The 21398-nt window shown below is 42.1% G+C and overlaps 1 protein-coding gene across 3 annotated transcripts in view; it reads left to right on the top strand.

Moving 5' to 3' along the window:
* The window catches only part of PRKCE (protein kinase C epsilon), a 308568-nt gene that overhangs the window by 245960 nt on the left and 41210 nt on the right, over positions 1-21398 (top strand). For all 3 annotated transcript variants that reach the window (XM_064158377.1, XM_064158380.1, XM_064158379.1), the window contains exon 11: positions 4540-4694. In XM_064158377.1, the coding sequence (XP_064014447.1) occupies positions 4540-4694 (155 nt within the window). The remainder of the gene's footprint in view (positions 1-4539; positions 4695-21398) is intronic.

The raw sequence follows: 21398 nt of genomic DNA, 5'->3' as shown, positions 1-21398 counted from the left end.
CCATTACTCCTTGTCCTGTCATTACAAGATCTTGTAAATAGTCCCTCCCCAGCCTTCCTGTAGGCCTCTTCAGAAACTGGAAGGTCAGACAATGCTATGGAAAGGTGGAAGTTGAACTTCTTTTGTCTTGACTTCTCGCCTGTTTATTTTGTGTCCACTTTCCTTTTCAAATCTCTTACCCATGCTCTCTGCTCTTTCTTTCCATTTATTATTTGAAGTATTCTCATTCAACCATACCTTTTGAGAAATTCAAGGAAAACCAGGTATGAGCAAGGGCTCAAATAAACCCTGTAAAAGAATCTAATTACTTAGGAAAACATATTAGCTTACTCTGCAGCACTTTTTTTTACTTTATACATGCCAAGAGAAGATTAACCTATAAAGTCTTTCTTTGTGATATTGCCTTTTATTTCAGTTCATGTAATTGAGGAGTTCCCAGTAGGTGCTTATACACCTACTTTGTTCATCAAAACATACTTCTCAAATGTTATGAAAAGAGAGTCCAAAATAATAATTCAGTCAAAACCAAACCCATTTAATTGTCCCTTGGAACACAATCAATGATAAACATGTACATTGTGTCTCATTTTCAACTGAGTAAACACCATCTTGTCCCTTGACATATAATTTTTTAGAGTATTTGCCTTAGCCAACAGTGTGCACAGGTGGCCAGGAGAGCCAATGGCATCCTGGCCTGCATCAGGAACAGTGTGGCCAGTAGGACAAGGGAGGTTATTCTGCCCCTGTACTCAGCACTGGTCAGGCCACACCTTGAGTGCTGTGTCCAGTTCTGGGCTCCTCAATTCAAGAGAGATGTTGAGGTGCTGGAAGGTGTCCAGAGAAGGGCGACAAAGCTGGTGAGGGGCCTGGAGCACAGACCTGTGAGGAGAGGCTGAGGGAGCTGGGGGTGTGCAGAGCCTGGAGAAGAGGAGGCTCAGGGGGGACCTCATTGCTGTCTATGACTACCTGAAGGGAGGTTGTAGCCAGGTGGGAGTTGATCTCTTCTCCCAGGCAACCAGCAACAGAATAAGGGGACACAGTCTCAAGTTGTGCTGGGGGTGGTCTAGGCTGGGTGTTAGGAGGAAGTTGTTGGCAGAGAGAGTGATTGGCATTGAAATGGGCTGCCCAGGGAGGTGGTGGAGTCACCGTCCCTGGAGGTATTGAAGAAAAGGCTGGATGAGGCACTTAGTGCCACGGTCTGGTTGACTGGACAGGGCTGGGTGCTAGGTTGGACTGGATGATCTTGGAGGTCTCTTCCAACCTGCTTGATTCTATGAAGCTTTAACTAAGCACCATTTCTGGTATTGAGAATGAGCAGTTAGGTATTTGGTGAATGACACAGAAAAAAACATTGGTTCTGTTTGGATCAGAGTATTTAATACCAAAATGATGGGATGTTTATCCTAGCGTGTTAGGAAATGGGCCTGATTAATACAGTTACATAAACCAGACTTCTTTGTCTTTATTTGTTGCTTGTTTTGTTTTGTTTTCTTGTGCACCATCCCTAGCAGTTGAATGAGTGGTGGTACCCCTGTTGGGAGCAGTGGCTCTCACTTCAGTGGCAAGTTGAGGATCACTATTTGGGAGTCAGCTGTAAGACACAGCAGTGCAATCACTTTGCATCAGCATTGTTTGTTTCATACTTGAGATATAGGTGCAGCAGAAAAACGTAGCAGTGTTGGGAATGAGTGTGACTGTGTAGAAGCGTGTGAATTTCAGCTTCCTTTTCGTGGTGGTGCCCACTCACATCCAGGCTGTTGACTCCGAAAAGGTTAAAACAACAATGTAAGAAGGTTTGATTTAATTTAGACAAGTGTTAAGAGAAGTTACTTTAGCCAGATGTTAGTCAGGTACTCCCCAGTCTGCAGTCCAAATGAGTTTTGTACTTGAAACACTGAATTACATCCATGTGAAATAATCTAAGGCAACAAGCTACAAAGGGAAAAGGTTATAGTGAAACTGCTCTTTGAGGTACTCTGTAGTGCAGTAATTGGGAGCCTGACAAAGGACAGTTCCTGTGTCAACTTCTTAGGGATGTTGTATCCTCTTATGTTATGTTATTGTACCAATATGGCTATGCTTTTGACTGACTTTTAACCAAGCTGACTGCATTTTTCCTTTAGCTCTAGCTTCTAAAATCATAAAACCATCTGAGACCTATCAGATTTTCTTTTAAGACAAGCTTGTAATTCTCATCAGTGCCAGAGAGAACTGAGAGACACAGCACAAAAGTGCCTATTTTTGTTTAAAATAAACAAAGGTAGTATTTAAAGCCTACAATAATCTTGAGATCTGCACTGTGCTTTTGAATGTTTGCTATCAGCAGTAGTGAGCATTGAAAAAAGCCCAAAGTTGTGGCTCTGAAATCATGCTCTTTTGAGTGTATGATCCAGACAGAAGGTTTGATACTGCACCTTAGTACTTTTTCCTTACGGGTGAATAGTAAGAAGAATGTTGGAAAATGTACCAAAGTTGCTAGCAATGTGTTTCCAAGAGTGGCAGTTCACCTGTGTCCTGAATTCAATCCATTTGAGCAGTTGCTGTGCTTCCAAGGCACAGGGAGGGAAAAGCACAAGGTATTTTTTTTCTGCATCCTCTTTCTCTAATCAGCAGAAAGTCAGCCAAACATTTCTAGCCTCTTCCAGGAAACATCCCTGATAAGTATAACATTTAGGCATTTAATGAGCAGGATTAATGCACACACTCAAGTTTAAGGATATTTTTAAGTGCTATGCATTGAATCTGAGTCTTGGAGAAGATGATTAAAGACAAATGGCAAGCATTTATTGGTTACTAGACTCATCCATGTAAATGATGTAATGTGCAGGCTTGGGTTCATTTGTGGGAGGTTAACTTCCACCTTCTGTTGTTTTGCTTGTCCAAAGCAGTGTCACATCTTGTCTCCTTTGCATCAACCCAGCACATCAGGCACTATAAGCTTGAGCCAAATTGCAGTGTGACATGAAGGTTGGAGACAGACTCCATTTGGTGAATTGGAACACTTACACACCCCTGTGTTGTATCATTGGAGAATGAAATGTTTGCATCACTCGAGCTCATGCAAAGTGAGGAATGTGTGCTCAGATCCTTTCTCCATGCCACATAAGAGTGACCTCCATCTCTGTTTAAACTTCTGTTCAGTAAGGAAGTAAAGAATTCCAAGTAAGCTTACAAACCATGAGCGAATGGGCAGAGGTGATGATTTAGGGCTGCTACTGCAGATTAGGAACATTTACAAGTAACATTTTCCAAAAAAAAGGAATAAATTCTCTCATGTAGGTGCATGTAGTCTATTTGCTCAGGCCCTCATCTGTGTCACCAGTTTAGATCATAAATGGTTCAATGTGCCAAGCATACATGTAGCCAGGTGGGGATTGGTCTCTTCTCCCAGGCAACCACCATAGAACAAGGGGACACAGTCTCAAGTTGTGCTGAGGGAAGTATAAGCTGGATGTTAGGAGGAAGTTGTTGGCAGAGAGAGTGATTGGCATTGGAATGGGCTGCCCAGGGAGATGGTGGAGTCACCGTCCCTGGAGGTGTTCAAGCAAAGCCTGGATGAGGCACTTAGTGCCATGGTTTAGTTGACTGGCTAGGGCTGGGTGCTAGGTTGGACTGGATGATCTTGGAGGTCTCTTCCCACCTGGTCCATTCTATGATTCTGTGATTTAGTTTCCTATAGTCTGTTTGCTCATACCTTTGTCTGTGTCGCCAGTTTAGAACATAAATGGTTCAATGTGCCAAGCATACATTTGGTTTCCTGGTGCTCTCAGTTCTGACTGCTACCCTGAATGCTTCATTTTTTGGTGTCTTTTCTGAAGCACACCAAAACAGGGTGATTGCCTGAAACTTTGTCTTGCTGTTCATAAGCAGAATTCATTTTAGTTCTCCATCATGAAAACAGACTTGGAAACTTGAACTTTGAAGTGGTAAGCAGCGGGAGAAAACTGATATGCATTTTAATAATGTAATTATATCTCCTTATGCCCTAAGACTTTGAGGCAATTCAAAAAGTCATGTGTAACTGTTGGAGATTGCCAACGCTGGTTTCGACGGCTTAACAGTTCTAGTTTGTTTTTACGCCATTTGGGAAATGTATTTTGTAGACAAAGGAGCTGGTAAGAGAGAAGAGGAGAGTAAGAAGCCTGAAATTTGCTGAGGTTGATGGGATTAACTTTATCTCCAACGTTATCTCCTTATAGCTAAAATTTTGAAAGAAATTGTATCATTTAAGCATCTCTGTTACTTTATGAAATTGATTATAACTCCTTATGTATTTGTTGATGTGTGGATAGCTGTGTGTTGCTTATCACTACATGTTGTTTTTTTCCCTCTTTCTTTCACTACTCACTTGAAACTCTTCTCTCTCTCTTTAAGTTTGGGCTATTTTGGTTGTCAACTCTTCCTTCTTTTCAGAATGGTAGCATTTGTTTCTTTCATTTCTTGATGTAAGCACTCCGCTCACCCAAAGTGCAGCTCCAAGCAGTCCTTTTGTGTGTGACTAACAAATTTAGCTAAGTAACACTGTTTAATTAATTTCAGGACCGCCTCTTTTTCGTCATGGAGTATGTAAATGGAGGAGACTTAATGTTTCAAATCCAGCGCTCACGTAAATTTGATGAGCCTCGGTCCCGCTTCTATGCAGCAGAGGTCACATCAGCACTCATGTTTCTTCACCAACACGGCGTCATCTACAGGTACTTTTCTGGATCAAAACTGAAGTGTTCTTGAGGCTCGTGGCTGGTCTTGGCTGAAACCCTGTGTCTCTTAGCAACCACTTTAGATAAGTTGTTTGTTCCAATTTGCTTACATAGAACTTTTTTTGGCTGTTTATCATTGAGAATGTTAACATTTGAAAAGCCTCTGCAGCAGTCGCCAGCTGTGTGTGCCAGTTTTGTGTTCTAGTCCAAATAAAGTGGGTTTTGAAAAGCGTTGGCACAGCATGACCCAGGGGTGACCTTTCTGCGGATTGGCGCAATCTCTTCGCTTTCCTCTCTGTGCCATAGATTTCCTCTCAGCTTCTAACTCTCTTGACACTTCCTGAGTTTGTTTGTCCTAGTTGTCTCCACTCCGATACAATCGGGATGGTCATTTGCAACGCTTTACTTATGCCCCTTCCTCTTGACTGGGTGAAAGCTTAGTCACCACCAGGAAGTGGCTTTTTGTAGACAACTTTGATTTGCTTACAAGTGCCCTGCGTCCATATGAACCTCTGCCCCCTCTCCCAGTCTCTAATCTTCAGCACCTGTGCGCACACACACACACACACACACAAGAAGTTCATGTTGTTGTTGCACTCTGGTGAAGAATGCATTTGGGGCTAGGCTTTTGTTGTTGAAAGGAGTTGCTTTGAAAACGTTCATGTGTTTATTAAGTCCTTTATCTTGTCATTTCACCCTTCCTCTCTCTTTATATTTGTTTTTAGCAGCCTGTCATTTCTTCTGATGAATTTGGACTTTCACAAGCAGCATGCTTTACAGGTTTTGGATTACAGGGCTGTCTTGCCTACTAAAAATTCCAGGTTCTGTGGATCTAGTTGGATTTTTATATTCTCTTGATATTCTTACCATCACCATCAGTTTTGATTTAGGGTAGTCATCTCAGGGACAGGCAGTCTCAGATTTCTTGAGCAGAAACATCAAGGTGAGGATGTGGAATTTGTCACGTCCCTGGATGATATTAAGGCTGATCTTAAGAGTATAAGAAATAGAAAAAAAGTGATGTTTTAATGTTTATTAACCATGACTGAGTGGTAACCCATCAGAGGTCATTGACTTTCCCACCAACTGACATTCAAATGGAAATTTCTCAGAGAAGAAATCTTCTTTCCAGGTGTGTAGCAAACAACAGGACCTTGTGTCTTCTGAGGAAAATAAATCTCTTCAAAGTGGTCTTTTAGTCAAGAATCCCATTTTCTTTGGAGAACTTTTGCTAGCTATGGCTCTTGATCTCCATCTTTTATGAACACTTGTATGATGTTACATACTGGATTGGACTTTTGGCCCAACCGCTTGCCATAGGTTTCACAGAAACATGCAGGTTGGAAAAGACCTTCAGGATCACCAAGTCCAACCTAGAACCCTGCTCTACAAGATTCACCTTAAACCATATCCCTAAGCCCCACATCCATATCCTTAAGCACATCCAGGGTGGGTGACTCCACCACGTCCCTGGGCAGCTCATTCCAGTCCCTGACCACTCTCTCCATGAAAAACTTTTTCCTAATGTCCAATCTAAACATCCCCAGTCTCAGCTTGAGACCATTCCCCCTTGTTCTGTCTCCAACTACCTGTGAGCAGAGCCCAGCAGCAACCTCTCCACAACGTCCCTTCAGGTAGTGTGTTTTCAAGTGCTGAAGATCTGCATATTTCTTACCTTTGCTGCCCTGCCCGTTCACATTTCCTATTCTTTCTCTGCATTTATTTCCAAAGTTATGTATTTGTACATTTAGATAGTTAAATATGGGAACTTCAATATTTATGATTCATCACAAGGGAGACTTTTAAAGCTGAGGGATCATGACATTTTGTTTCCATAGAAAGTCTTGAGCTTCTCCATTTTTTCCTTTGTCTTCTCTGTCGCTTCTGCTGTGTGTTGGCTCCCAGGCGCATTGAATCACTTTGTATTCCTGTGTTCTTTATATGACTCTTTCTTGTCAAAATACTTCACTCCCAAAAGAAATGTCATTCTGATGAGACAATGCTTTGTAATTTAAACTTTGCAAGATACTCTCAACTTCTGATTCCGCCGCTGTGTTGACATGTCTTTGGCATGGTACAGTAAAGCACTAAAATTGTAAGCGGCGTGTTAGAATGGAAGCATTGTCAGAAGAGGCAAACTAAGGGCGAGAAAATGAGTTGTATGATGAAAGCAGAAACTTTAAAAAGCAACAGGAGGAGCAATAGGAACATTTTAAGCTGATTCTACTTTGACACAGGCTTTTGGGTGTGTTGTGTCAATAAGAGTAACTCATTTTCCCGACAAGGCAATACTGGGAGCGTCAACAATTCGTAGAAGGTGAATCCCACTTATTCTATAAAATGCAAGCAGAAGGAAGAAGGTAGGGATTAACTTCAAAGAATTACATGTAAGAAGATGTCAGAATCCATTCCTAGTGTGCCAGGCCCTGGGAGAATGCATTTGTTGCTGGCAAGTGTATGTTAGAATAGTTGTCTTCCGCGGAACAGTATCAGCCTGATTATTCTATACTGCATCACTTATTGCCATGGATCAAGTCACTCCTTTACCTCTCCAAAGGTCTTATGTGCTGACAAATAAGGAAAGAAAAGGGGGTAGGGTAGGAGGAGGAGGCTGGGAAGAGAAAAGAAAAACTCTGCTCCTGAATAACTACCAGTCATAACTGCCTAACATGTCTTCACTTAGTTTAATAAGGAATACTTGTCTTCTGTGTAATTATATCTCTAGAAAAAACACTGTGGAGTTAAATTAATGGTTATTCTCCTAAGTGGGAAATGCTGCTTGTGTAGGCAATGCTTCACAAGAGAAGTGGGGAATATATAAATAAACTGTTTGATGGCAATGCAGGTTTCAAAATAACTGCTATAGCTTCTGATCTTTTTTCAGCCATGTATGTGGAACTATTTGTTTTGAGCTAAACAGAGTTGTATTTTTGGCAGTAAATAACTAGCTTTAGCTCAGGCTTTGGCTTGTTGGTTAGATGTTTAGAAAGTGCTATGATAATAGCAAATGGTCATCTTTTATAATAACTAGTTTATCCTCATTTTCTCTGAAGTTGAAGGAGAGAACTTGCTCCCTGTTTGGCAATAGAAATTATTCTGTAGCTTCACATCTTTGCATCTAGCCTAGCAATTGTTCCCAGTCTTACCCAATTATCTGTGTGCTCACTGGAATTCCACACCTTCCTTCTGCTTACCAAGTTTGTGCTGGAAATAAAGATGAACCTCACATTTTTATAGACAAATATGCTGCTGTTACTAAATGCATCTCATGTGAGGTGCATTTAGTGAGGTGCAGTTTTCAGTGTGGCATTTTTAAGAGTAGAATGCTACTGTTGTTGTGTCAAAAACACTTCAACAACTTGATAAAAGTATTTGCATTATCCTTGCCACCTTCTCTCTCATCTGACCTTCAGTTATTCAGGCATTATGTCAAGCTGAGGCCTGATAATACAAGTACAGTCAATCAGACATTTCTGGCAATCGTTGCTGTTTGTGCTGTGCAATTGCACCACTTTGGAAAAAAAATGTATCCCAGCTTCAGGAATTAAGGACTAGGCTATGAATCTCATCTTGCTTGTGAGCTGAGATGGACATTGAACTTGGTGATGAAAGGTTGTGGACTATGCTCACTGTCATCTGTCCCTGGAGTTAAAGGATCACAGGATATCAGGAGTCGGAAGGGACCCAAAGAGATTGAATCTGACCCCCTGGTGTACTTAAACCCAGTCATAATCAACTTAATATCTGCATTCATGTGGGGAAGATGCAACAAACTGGGTGTTAAGAACTGCCAGTTTCATACTGCCCTCTTGTACTGGCTTTCAACATTCCTGTGCATGTTCTGCAGACGTGCGTAGATGATACATCCTCTTGTTTCACCTGCAGTTTTTGGGCTGAGGGCAGAAATACTTGGAAGGACGTTTCTGGCTCTTGTTTTAGAAGTTCAGATGAGATGACAAAAAAACTAGTGTCTCTCCAGGCAGGAACAACAGCACCAGAATGGGGTACCACTTCATTAACATAAATATTGACGCTCCTAGTTCATACTTGATTTAGGGAATAACTGTGTGAGTGATGAACTTTGTTTCAGTGAAGACCTGAAGGGCCAGTAGTTGCATGTTGTGGGAACTCTGACATGCTCCAAGACCATTCCAGTAGCCAAGCAGACTGCTCTCACTGAGATACAAAAGATGGAAACTGCATGTACAAAATTTCAGTTCACCTGAGAGGCAGAAAAATGAGAAATGAGTGTCGTCTGCTTTGGGTTATCCTGCTGTTTTTGTTGCCTTCAAATCACACAACACCTGGTCACAGGGGAGTCCTCTTTCCAACTGAGTTCCTCAGCAATGTGAAGTAATAATCCAGCCTGCAGCTTGCTGCCCATTCTGTAATTAGTATGTTGGTTGTGATGAAGGATATATTAACAATGAATTAAGGAGAAGGCAAATGCAAATATACTGGTGCCAATCCTAGAATACCTCCAGGCTTTATTCCATGCACAAATACCCTACGAACTTGTTTGAACACTCACTGAATTTTTCCATGAGTGATCATTTTCACTGGCATTTCCATTTATCAAGGCACCACATACCAGTGTTTCAGAAAGGAGAGCTACCTAAAATTAAAGGTATTTTCATTTGTGTGTTTTTATGTGACTATTTAGAAAGTCTGACTTCACTGGTGGTTGTATGATTCAGTGCAACCTTGGCACAGTAATGATGAGCTATATTTAAGCTGATGTAAATGTTGCATGGTCAGTGGTTAACATGTTAAAAGTCGTCATTCTCCCAGGTTACCTTAACTATGTTCTTTCTGAGTGGCAGCAGCAAATAGAATTCACCTTCCCCCCACCTTTTCTTTTTCTTTGTAAAATACAAAGCTAGATGCAAAGCGTTTTGATTTAAATTTGGGGTTAAGCATGTAAAAATCATCACACTGCAGCTCTAAACAGCTAAAAGTCAAATTGTTGCTTGAGCTCTGGTCCATGAAGAAGAGAAAGATCTTGTACCCTCATACAACATATCCAGATATAAGCACAGCAACATTGTGAATTCAAGCACTTCTCTACATGAACATGAACTCCTACATTGCAGGAGTCTGCCACAGAGAAGTTACAGTTTGCCTTCTGGCACAAGTGAGCAACAAACTATTTCCATCACCTTTGGTAAATGCAGGAAGCAAGGAAGGAATTGTGCTGCAAATGTGTGTCTGAGTTCCAGTGTCTCTGTGATCTGCTGTGCAAGCCACACCACTTGACCACTGCTCCTAGCCAGCTTTGCATCCCAGATCACATCTATACTCTGCTCTGCCTGCTCTGGTGTCTGAAACTGAACGTGAGCTCTGACAAGATTTTAGTTGGTGGCCTCCTGCCCTCTTTGCACTTTTTCTTGCATGATCTAGGCAGGCCAGCAGTCACAAAATGCATAAATAAGCAGGATGTCTTCCCCACAGGAAAAGGCAGTGGGCTGGGGTGGAGAGGAGTGAAGCTGAGGGAGATGAGAAGCAGGAAGGAGGGTTGGTTCCCAGGCTTCTGGCATTTGGACAGAGGGAGTCCACCCTGCCATCTGCCCAGTTTATGTATTGTGCTAAAGGCTGCTGTCATATAGGAGAGCTTTTGACAAGGTTTCCAGCTGTGGAAGGATGAGTAAGGGCTGTGGGAATAGGATATAAACCACGCAGCCTTGCCAACAGTAGGATGCTTTCTAAAGTTCTCCTGGGTTTGGAACATAAGAAAGCCCTTAGTTGGCTCTTGCGTGGGAGCTGGGTACACAGAAGAGCCGTGCTGGGCAGTTAATATTTAGAGGGATGGACCAGCACCATTGACCTCACTTTGGGAATGAGGAGGTACTTCCAAGGGGAGTTCCCAGCAGCGAGGTCAGCATTATTTTTTTGGTTCATGTTTATTTGGTGCAAGATTTTCTTGTTTAATGACAGTTTGTATAGTGCTGTATTGTGTAAACAAAGCTATGACCTTTACCTTCTGATAACAGCAGAGGAGTGAGTTAATGTTAAATGAGAGGGGCAGGGAGTGGGAATCTGCCCGGGTTGGTGCCAAGTTTACATTCCTGTGAGCGCAGCCATGTTCCGGTACACCCAGTAGAAAGGGCGGCAGCTCTTCTCAACAGATAATAGCAGCAAGATGTTGTGGAGCATATTTGCATTTAATTCGGGGTGAATGTCAGCAATTTTAGATGATTGATGTCTTTGTTTTATAACAGGAAGAAATGTGTGTTATCTTTCTGCATTTGATAAGAAGGCTCTAACTGAGAAACACGCAAAAGAAAAAATCCGCTAGAGCTATGGCACATGTAAAACTGAAATGCCCTGGCACAAGGCAACCCCTGTATTTTTCATCAAATTCACAGAACCACAGAATGGAAGGGATCTCAAAAGATTATCTAGGCCAACCCCCCCTGCCAGAGCAGGATTCTGAGGCACAGCTTTATTGCTGCAGAAACACGTACACCAGTTCCAAGCTAGACAGCCTTAACAGAAAATCATAGAATCATAGAATCATAGTCAATAGAATCATAGAATCATAGAATCTTACAGGATCATAGAATCATAGTCATAGACTCATAGAGTCATTGAATCATAGTCATAGAATCATAGAGTCATAGAATCATAGTCATAGGATCATAGAATCATATGATTCTATGATTCTGTGATAAGCTCTTCTGTAACACAGAGATGGATCAAAGGAAGAAGAGAAGAGGAGGCAAAGATAATAAAGGCAAACCTTGAGCCAAAAGTAACAAAGTTCTGACCAAAAGATGGGAAAAGCTGTATACAAATATCTTTACCAAAGTGTATCAGTCAGATTTTCTGTTAAGGTTGTCTAGCATTTTTAGCATTGCTCTTCTTCCTTTTATCCACCTCCATGTTATAGAAGAACTTATCATAGGATCATAGTCATAGGATCATAGAATCATAGTCATAGGATCATGTGATTCTATGATAAGCTCTTCTATAACACAGAGGTGGATAAAAGGAAGAAGAGGAAACAAAGATAGTAAAGGCAAACCTTGAGCCAAGAGTAACAAAGTTCTGACCAAAAGATGGAAAAAATGTATGTAAATATCTCTATCAAGTGTATCAGTCAGATTTTCTGTAAGGTTGTTTAGCATTTTTAGCATTGCTCTTCTTCCTTTTATCCACCTCCATGTTATAGAAGAGCTTATCATAGAATCATAGCCATTGGATCAAAGTCATTGGACCATAGAATCATAGTCATAGAATCATAGTCATTGGATCATAGAATCATAGTCACAGGATCATAGAATCATAGTCATTGGATCATATGATACTATGATAAGCTCTTCTGTAACACAGAGGTGAGTAAAAGGAAGAAGAGAAGAGGAGGCAAAGATAATAAAGGCAAACCTTGAGCCAAAAGTAACAAAGTTCTGACCAAAAGATGGGAAAAGTTGTGTGCAAATATCTTTACCAAAGTGTATCAGTCAGATTTTCTGTTAAGGTTGTCTAGCATTTTTAGCATTGCTCTTCTTCCTTTTATCCACCTCCGTGTTATAGAAGAGCTTATCACTTAGGTACTCTCCAGCAAACATTTCTGTATGCAGATCATATTCATAGGCTGTATTCATAGGCTGATTTTGATTCAGTGAGACCATTCATATGCATGATGTGTGCAACTTCCTGGATGATTTGGGACCTTGACTTGACTTTTAAGATTGAAAATATATTTCTTTTAAAATGGAAAACCATCACGTTTGAGATAGCACTGTTAGCAAAAGCCATATGTTACTTTGCTCACCATTGCAAAAAGCTATGGAGAATGAAATTTAGCCAATCTGAAAGCTAATGCAACTGAGTTAGTACTGTAAACTTCAGAAAACTGCACAAAAGCCTCTGTAGGTGACAAATTGTGTTTAAATGTAAGAAAGTAAATAATAGTGTTCACTAAAATGGCCTAATAAACTACAACAGGCACAATGCAGTCAATAAGAGCCCCAGCATATGGGGGAATACATTGAGTCTCTCCTGCCACCAGAGCAACATCAGAAAGACCTTAGATGGTCTAAATGCAGTCTAGTGAGGGTAAACAGGAAGGGAAGGGAACCTCCGCACTGTTGAGACCCCACCTGGAGTACTGCATCCAGTTCTGGAGCCACTATTACAAGAGGGGTATGGATGTGCTGGAAGGTGTTCAGAGAAGGGCCACGAGGATGATGAGAGAGCTGGAGCACTTCTCCTGTGATGAGAGACTGAGGGAGTTTGGGCCGGGAGAGGGGAGTTCAGTCTGGAGAGGAGAAGGCTCTGAGGTGACCTTACAGTGGCCTTTCAGTATCTACAGGGAGCCTACAAGAAAGCTGGGGAGGGACTTTTTAGGCTGTCAGGTAGTGATAGGGCTGGGGGGAATGGAAGAAAGCTGGAAATGGGTAGATTCAGACTGGATGTTAGGAAGAAGTTCTACAGCATGAAGGTGGTGAGACCCTGGAATGGGTTGCCCAGGGAGGTGGTGGAAGCCCCACCCCTGGAGGTGTTTAAGGCCAGGCTGGATGAGGTTCCAGACAGCCTGATCTAGTGTGAGATGTCCTTGCCCATGGAAGGGGAATTGGAACTAGATGTTTCTTGTGGTCCCTTCCAACCTTGACTGATTCTATGGTTCTGTGATTCTATGATACAGAATGGATCAGGTGACCATGACTGTGGTGAAAATGAGCAGAAAACTGGGGTGGGGGTAACAAGGCCAGAGTAGAAATGAGTCAGTTTACCTTCTCATGTCAGAAGTAATGCCTGCCTGTCTCCTTGGATGCCCAGACCAGCAGACAGTGGCAGAAATATGCTGCCTTCATCATTTCAGCAGCACTGACTACATGTGGAGGAAGCAGATATGGAGCAGGGCTAAGCAGGAGTGGCACTAAGGCCAAGGCCAGCTTTCACTGAAATTCTAGCTTGTGTCATTTCTTCACTATGATACACTCAGGGGTGGATTGCACCAGGGAGAGACTCTTCCTATCATCACTAAATTACATGTTGACACCTTCAAGACTGCTTTTGGTGGGGATGTAATGCTCTCCATTCAAAAGAATGCCTAGGGCAGCATCCAGCAGAAGCCCAAGCAACATCTCTTCTCACAATGTACACACCAGATAGGTCTTCACTTCTCCACTCCTGCATCTAGAATTTGTTTTTAGTAGCAAAACAGGAGAGAGAGAAAAAGAATAAAGGGCAGAGGCTAGGATAGTGCTACTACTTACACAGGTGTGCTTTTTGCTCCACACTTTCATTTCTGGAACTACTTCTCTTTAACATCTTTATTGACAACCTTGATTCAGACACAGAGTGTGTCAGCAGTAAGTTTGCAGACCACACCAAGTTAGGTGGCAGTGTTGATTTGAATGAGAGTAGAGAGGCTCTGCAGAGGCACTTGCATAGGCTAGATCAATGGGCCAGCATTAATGGGATGAGTTTCAACAAGGCCAAATGCCAGGTCCTGCACTTAGGCCACAACAACTCCAAGCAATGCTGCAGGCTTGGGGCAGTGTGGCTGGAGAGCTGCCTGGCAGAAAGGAACCTGGGGGTTGTAATAGACAGGAGCTGGATATGAGCCAGTAGTGTGCCCAGGTGGCCAAGAGGGCCAATGGCATCCTGGCTTGGATTAAAAATGCTGTGGCCAGCAGCAGTAGGGAGGTGATTGTCCCTTTGTACTCAGCTCTGGTGAGGCCACACCTCAAGTATTGTGTTCAGTTTTGGGCACCACAATACAAGAGAGATGTGGAGGTGATGGAGCGAGTGCAGAGGAGAGCAATGGACTTGGGGAAGGGCCTGGAGAATAAATCTTATGAGGAGCAACTGAGGGAGCTGGGGATGGTTAGTTTGAGCTAGAGGAGGCTGAGGAGAGATCTCATTGCTGTCTACAGCTACCTGAAGGGACATTGTGGAGAGGCTGGAGCTGGTCTCTTCTCACAGGTAGTTGGGGATAGAACAAGGGGGAGTGGCCTCAAGCTGAGACTGGGGAGGATTAGATTGGACTTAAGAAAACATTTTTCACAGGGAGAGTGGTCAGGCACTGGAATGAGCTGCCCAGGGAGGTGGTGCAGTCACCCACCCTGGATGTGTTTAAGGGTCGTTTGGATGTGGTGCTTAGGGATATGGTTTAAGGTGAATCTTATAGAGCAGGGTTCTAGGTTGGACTTTGTGATCTTGAGGGGCTTTTGCAACCTGGATGGATGTTCTGTTATTCTTTCTGATGATGTATGAAAATCAGAGAAAATACCATCCTTCAAAGCACGTCAGATGCAAATTCTATGTGCAGTTATGTACATATTTTTCTAAATGTAGATTTGACAGTGGCAGTCATAAAAGTTCTTCCACAAGGTATTCCAGGTTTAGGGTATGTGATTGCCCTCCAAGGGAAAGGAAGGTTGGGATGGCTTCAGCAGTAGACGGCTGGTATGGGTGCACCTTGGTATGAAACTGAATAATGCACAAGGAGGGTCCTGAGGAAAGTAACCAAAGAAAGCTTGGTCACTAATAACCTGAACTAAGGAACTTCATGTGTTCAAAACACAAACCATTAAGGGTAAAATTAAGTAGTAGCAAATAAACATTATAGCACTTCACTGGGTATTTCCTTGACTCATTATAAGGTTTCCAAGGGAGGTAGCATGGTCCATTAATACCCACTTTTTAAAATGCTTAAATGTATTCTAACAAACAAATAATGAGTCAGATGGAATTTGGAATTACTGTACTCAATTAAGTGGATAATGGATACATAAAAGCTTCCTAACATCAATAAATCTGAAACAACTCTGAAAGAGCACTTGTGGAACAAAAATAATGTGCACTTAAGAAACTGCCTGAGTACATAGTGACCTAACCTTAACCACCAATGAGAGGACAGCAAGCATTTATGCTACTGTATACTGAGAAGGAAATGTGTGCAAATTTGTTTGCTGATAATCTGTAATGAGGCTGAAGGGACTATAATTATTTCAAAGAGGCCCTGATTCTCGTGTGTGTGGAAGTGTTTAAATACTTGATAGCATAAAAGGATCTTCAAACACTGAATTAGGAAAGTAGACAGCAGGTCAGCAGCATGCTCCTTTGCACAAGGCTAAAAGCAGTATGTTGCAAGCTCGTTGAAGCTATCTCTGCCAAAACTGTAAGCTGGTTTCTGCAGAAATCAAGGAAGAAATGCCCCAAACTTTGAGTTTAGGCAGGCTCCCTTTTCACCTTTTGAAAAACCACAAAAGAAAAAGGAGGGAATCCTTTGTCAGCCCCCACAAGATGAGAGTGATATGCTTGCACACATGGTAGGACAGAAGTTCTGGTTTTCTGTGACTGACCCAAAAGGAAAAGGATTTGGTTACAGTTTTTAAATCATTTGCAGGTTGAGTAGAAGTTGTTCTGTCCGTGAGCAAAAGGGTCTGAAGAAACTTTGAACTAGCATCCTGGGAATTCTCTGTGTATTGATAACAACAAAACATTAAGTGGTGTTAGTCAGCTGAAGCTTATAAAGCTAGAGATAGTCTAGTGACAAATCTGGTATAAGCAATTACCTCTGTGGCCTTTTCTTCCTTGCTCAGCTATGGCTGCTCTGAGTTTGGCCAAGATCATTGTCTTTATAAGCCAAATCCCAGACAGATTTAGGTTAAGATCCCCAAATCCTGCCATAGAAAAAAAATGTTTGCCTCATTGGAGTGATGGTGATATGGATATATGAAAGAAAGAGGAAGGGATGATGCCTGCAGCAGGATGGACAGTAAAGGGTTGAGCTGTACCATTTGTTGCTAATCGGATACTTTGTCTCATGATTCAAAGTCTCAGTCTGCGTTAAGAATCATACTGTAGTGCCCCTTAATATTTCCTTTGCTCTACTATTAAGTCTTAAGACAATGCTACAAATTGCTAGAGACTCTAAACTAATATCCTCACTTGATTCAGAGCTGGGCTGTGCTAAGTTTAATGACTCATATATGTGTCTTTGGGATATGGCACAACTTCTGAAACTTCTCTTTTTGTTTTTAAAGTGTTTTGATATTCTTTTTGAGAGATTGATATTTCATTGGAATTCAGAATGTACTAATACATAATAACAGTATATCATATATGACATTAGTAGACAGAGGCTGCTATCTGATGTAAAGGGTGAGTGCCAGGAGGATGGAGCCAGGCTCTGCTTAGTGATGCCCAGTGACAGGACAAGGGACAATGGGTGGAAGCCGAGGCATAGGAAGTTTCATTTAAACATAAAGAGGAATTATTTTCACTGTGAGGGTGACAGAACACTGGAACAGGTTGCCCAGAGGAGTTGTGGAGTCTCCCTCTCTGGACATATTCAAAGCCCACATGGATGCATTCCTATGTGATCTGGTCTAGGTGATCCTGCTTTGGCAGAGGGGTTGGACTGGCTGAGTTTTGGAGGTCCCTTCCAGCCTCTGGCGTTCTGTGATGTGTAAGAGATTCAATCTATCAAAATTGTTATTCTCACACCAGAGAGCAAAGCAATTTTGCAGTGGATTTAAGTCATACTCAGTGTGCGCAGTTTTGATGGAAAGAGAGTTTACTGAACATTATAATTTAATGTAAAATAGTTCTTCTGTAAGCTATATAATTAGATGTCTTCCTAGTCTTTGCCCACACACATCTCTGGGAGTTTTGTGGCATAATTTCTGATCTTGTCAGAGCATAAGATCTGATTAGCAGGTGTCTGAGAAGAGACCTAGTGGCTGGGGAAATAGGACTTACAAAGATAATTTCTCGGGGTCAGTATATATATTTATTTTTCATGTTTTAGCCTCCCAAATCTTGTATCTAGAACTGCCTCTCTCATTTCTCCTGGTCTGTTAGACTCTTACCAGTAACCTCTATCTTCAGAGAGAGGCTGCAGGAAATTGGCATAGCACTCTGATAACCTTGATGTTGGCAAAAGTGAGCACTATAAATTTCATAATTCATGCCACATTTTACTTCATGTGACTAACCTATGAGACACTTTCCCATTGCATTTATATTTGTTACAAATAGCAAAGTGTCTGGGAGAAATAGATTTTAGGTGATGACATTATACATTGGCACCACAGCTGAAGTAGCATTCCCAAGCATGTTTTCTGGAGGCAAGAGGGGAAGTCTGCAGGAGCTACATTTGAAACAATGCTGGAGCTAAACTTCCTGCAGAAGAAAAGCTTCTGTAGGAATGTTTGTGTAGCTTTCTGGCAGAGGTTGGGAGCAAAAGTAACTTGCTTTTGCTGCACAGTAGTAGTGTTAAAACAATATCTTCTAAGATGTAGCTCCTTGTGTTAACGATCATACCCCTATTTAATTACATATTGAACCAGCATTTGGAATTGGAACCATCAGTGTGAAACACAAGCTTCCTGGAGTTTAGTTTCTGTATGGATCAACAGAGAAGGGCAAGAAACTCCCCTTTTTTCCCCCCAGACATCATCTTTATACTCTACAGGCATATAATAAAGAATCTTATCAATTTTGCCAGAATCCCTCCACTGAAATCATAGAATCAACCAGGTTGGAAGAGACCTCCAAGATCATCCAGTCCAACCTAGCACCCAGCCCTAGCCAGTCATCCAGACCATGGCACTAAGTGCCTCATCCAGGCTTTTCTTCAACACCTCCAGGGACGGTGACTCCACCACCTCCCTGGGCAGCCCATTCCAATGGCAAATAAATAATCTTGCATCAAGCATAGCAGAATGGCAAATAAATAATCTTGCATCAAACATAACAGGAAGTTGTCAACTCCACAGAATTGGGAAAGAGAGAAGTGTTATCTGTGTAACCTTTTGGAGGGTTGAAAAAAGCAAAATAGATTCACTGTTTTTTACAAGGGTTTTTTGCAGAAATCTGTTAAATTGTAGTTGACTGCTTCTAGTTTGATCCTTGGGAAGTGCAGTAGGGTTGGAAAAGGTTTTAAATGAAGAGCCTACATACCCTTCCTGAGTGTGCTAGTTTGAAGCAAGGTAGAATGTTTTGGTGAGGAGAACTAGATTACAGGCTGTGAAAGGAAAACAAATGGTGATGTCTACTTCCCTCACAGGCTTGCTGAGATGTATAGGAACAAGAAATAAAAACATTAGATAACCACTCTCACTTGGGCTGCTGGCTGAGCTGCATCTTACTCTCTAACCTCACCCTCCATTTTGGACTAAGCCACTTTGCTTCCTAACCCCCTGGCTGAACCTCCATTCTTCCTTGGGACTGGGGTAAGGTTGAGAGGGGTAGGGGGAAGGTGAAGGGGTGGTTGGGAGCCCCTTCTGGGGACTCAGGTTTCTGGGAGGGCTGTTGTGTTTCTGTATTCCCTTTTACCTTGTCTATTTCTGTCTTTAACTGTATATACTGTAAATATCTGCTTGTATATTGTGCCAGCTGTAAATATAAGCTTCATTCAATTTCCAGAGCTTCATTCAATTCCCAGAGCTGGCTGAGTCTAGTCTGGGTGATTTCCAAAGTGGGGGGGGTGGGGAACAGCCTAACCATCACATCGAGTTCTGACCACATGACTGTGTAAGGAGATGTTTAGGCATGCAAACTATGTTACTGAAATCAGAATAGAAGCAAAAATATTTTAAAACTTTCTTCTAGTGATTCCATATAAGTAAACTTTTTTATTGGAAGCAACATTGCTACTGAGTTAGATAATTTCAGTTTATGCTCCATGATTTATTTAGTCCATTTGGTGTAATACTCTGTGGAAAGGCTTTCCATAAAAATACCCTAGAGGTTGAACTGAGACCAAAGCAAGGTTGAAAAAAAACCCAATGTCTGTACAAAAGTTCACTGCAGAGTTCTTTTATGACTAAGAAAGCATTTTTTTTCTCCGTGGAAACGATATGGAGCTTTAACAGGAGTCTGCCTACTACTAGGAGCTGCAGTTGTTTGCTGCTAAGTGACCCTTGGGAGCATAGGAAGAGAATTCTGGGGGGGAAAAGGGTTTTTTTTGTTATTTTCTATGTAAAAACCTTCAGCAACCCTTCTCCTTTATGCTTTTTTGGGCATCATAAACTGCAGAGGCAATGGCTAGTGCAGAAAAGGCCCTGGAATGTTGGTGCATTAATGACCTACTCAGCAGTCACCTGTATTTGGGCATTTCATTGTATGCCCCATGTTGTGGTTGCCAGACTAAAAGCTTTTTTTTTCCCTCCTCAAACTTCTTTTTTTACAAGTTTGCAGACTGTGTAGAGTTTGCTCACAGGGATAAAAGCAAAATAAGGCAAATGCAAGTAATAAAGTAGGTTCTCCATATTGCCACATTCATAGAATCATAGAATCAACCAGGTTGGAAGAGACCTCTAAGATCATCCAATCCAACCTAGCACCCAGCCCTAGCCAGTCAACTAGGCCATGGCACTAAGTGCCTCATCCAGGCTTTTCTTGAACACCTCCAGGGATGGTGCCTAGTTTTTCCCTGAAAGTAATGATGATTAAGTTTGTTCCTAGTAACATGATTGAGGATATAAAAGATTTGTGCTACCTTTTACAAGCAGATTGTAGTCTTTTAAAAGCTCTTCATCTTCACTGTGTTTTCTTTCAGTGTGTTGCAATCTGGTTCCTTGGCTGAGGAATGGGGATCTATGTGAGTGACATTAGTTTTATTTTGGCAAATAACCTCAGCTGAATTAAAAAATGAATCTTTACCAAACTTCTAAAGTAGAAAGGCGGACAGGGCAAGGGAGAACAGAACTTTAGTTGAGCTTGGGAAGTCATTTGCTGCAACTGAGTCTCCTCTCTTGTGTTCAGTAAATAGATAATAATGTTGCCTGGTGAATTGGCTTTTGATCTTACTGCAGTGTTTGGGTGGACTGGACTTCTGCCTTATGTAACAGAACTGGTCCAAAGCACAGAGTTCTCCTACTAGCTGCTGGGAAGCATGGCTTGCTTTTCCCTTCATCATACTATGAGGACATCATCTTCTATGAGGTCAGGCTATAAGAGTTGGGGCTCTTCAGCCTGGAGAAGAGAAAGCTTCAAGGAGACCTTGGAGTAGCCTTGCTAGCCTCCAACCTAGCACCCAGCCCTAGCCAATCAACTAGACCATGGCACTAAGTGCCACATTCAGACTTTTCTTGACACCTCCAGCAACCTCAACTCCAGCACCTCCCTGGGCAGCCCATTCCAATGGCAAATCTCTTCTCCTGTGAAGAATTTCCTCCTAATATCCAGCCTCTACCTCCCCTGGCATAACTTGAGACTGTCCCCTCGTTCTGTTTTAGGCAGCAATGAGGTCCCTCCTGAGCCTTCTCTTCTCCAGGCTAAACAACCCCAGCTCCCTCAGCCTTCTCCTCATAGGGCTTGTGTTCCTCACCAGCTTTGTTGCACTTCTCTGGACACGTTCCAGCACCTCAACATCTCTCTTGAATTGAGGGACCCAGAACTGGACACAAGATATGGCCTAACCAGTGTTGAGTACAGGGGAAGAATAACCTCCTTTCTTCTGCTGGCCACACTGTTCCTGATACCAGCCAGGATGCCATTGGCTCTCCTGGTCTCCTGGGCACACTGCTGGGTCATGATAGGCTTCCAACTGAGGGAAGCTTTTGACCCAGTATTGTGATTGTGAATGAAAACTTGTCTACCCTACTGGACTGACATTAAACTAAATTAATATGGGTATTGTTGCACAGCATGAGGTCAGCTGTCCTTTAGGCTGGGGGAAGTGTAAGGCTAACAAGTTAAATGCCACTGAAAACACCTACCTAAATCATTAATTCATAC

This window comes from Pogoniulus pusillus, chromosome 18 (assembly GCF_015220805.1).
Source record: "Pogoniulus pusillus isolate bPogPus1 chromosome 18, bPogPus1.pri, whole genome shotgun sequence".
In the NCBI taxonomy this organism is placed as follows: domain Eukaryota; kingdom Metazoa; phylum Chordata; class Aves; order Piciformes; family Lybiidae; genus Pogoniulus; species Pogoniulus pusillus.
Note: the sequence above shows the minus strand (reverse complement) of the source record. Positions and strands in the feature narration are given on the sequence as shown.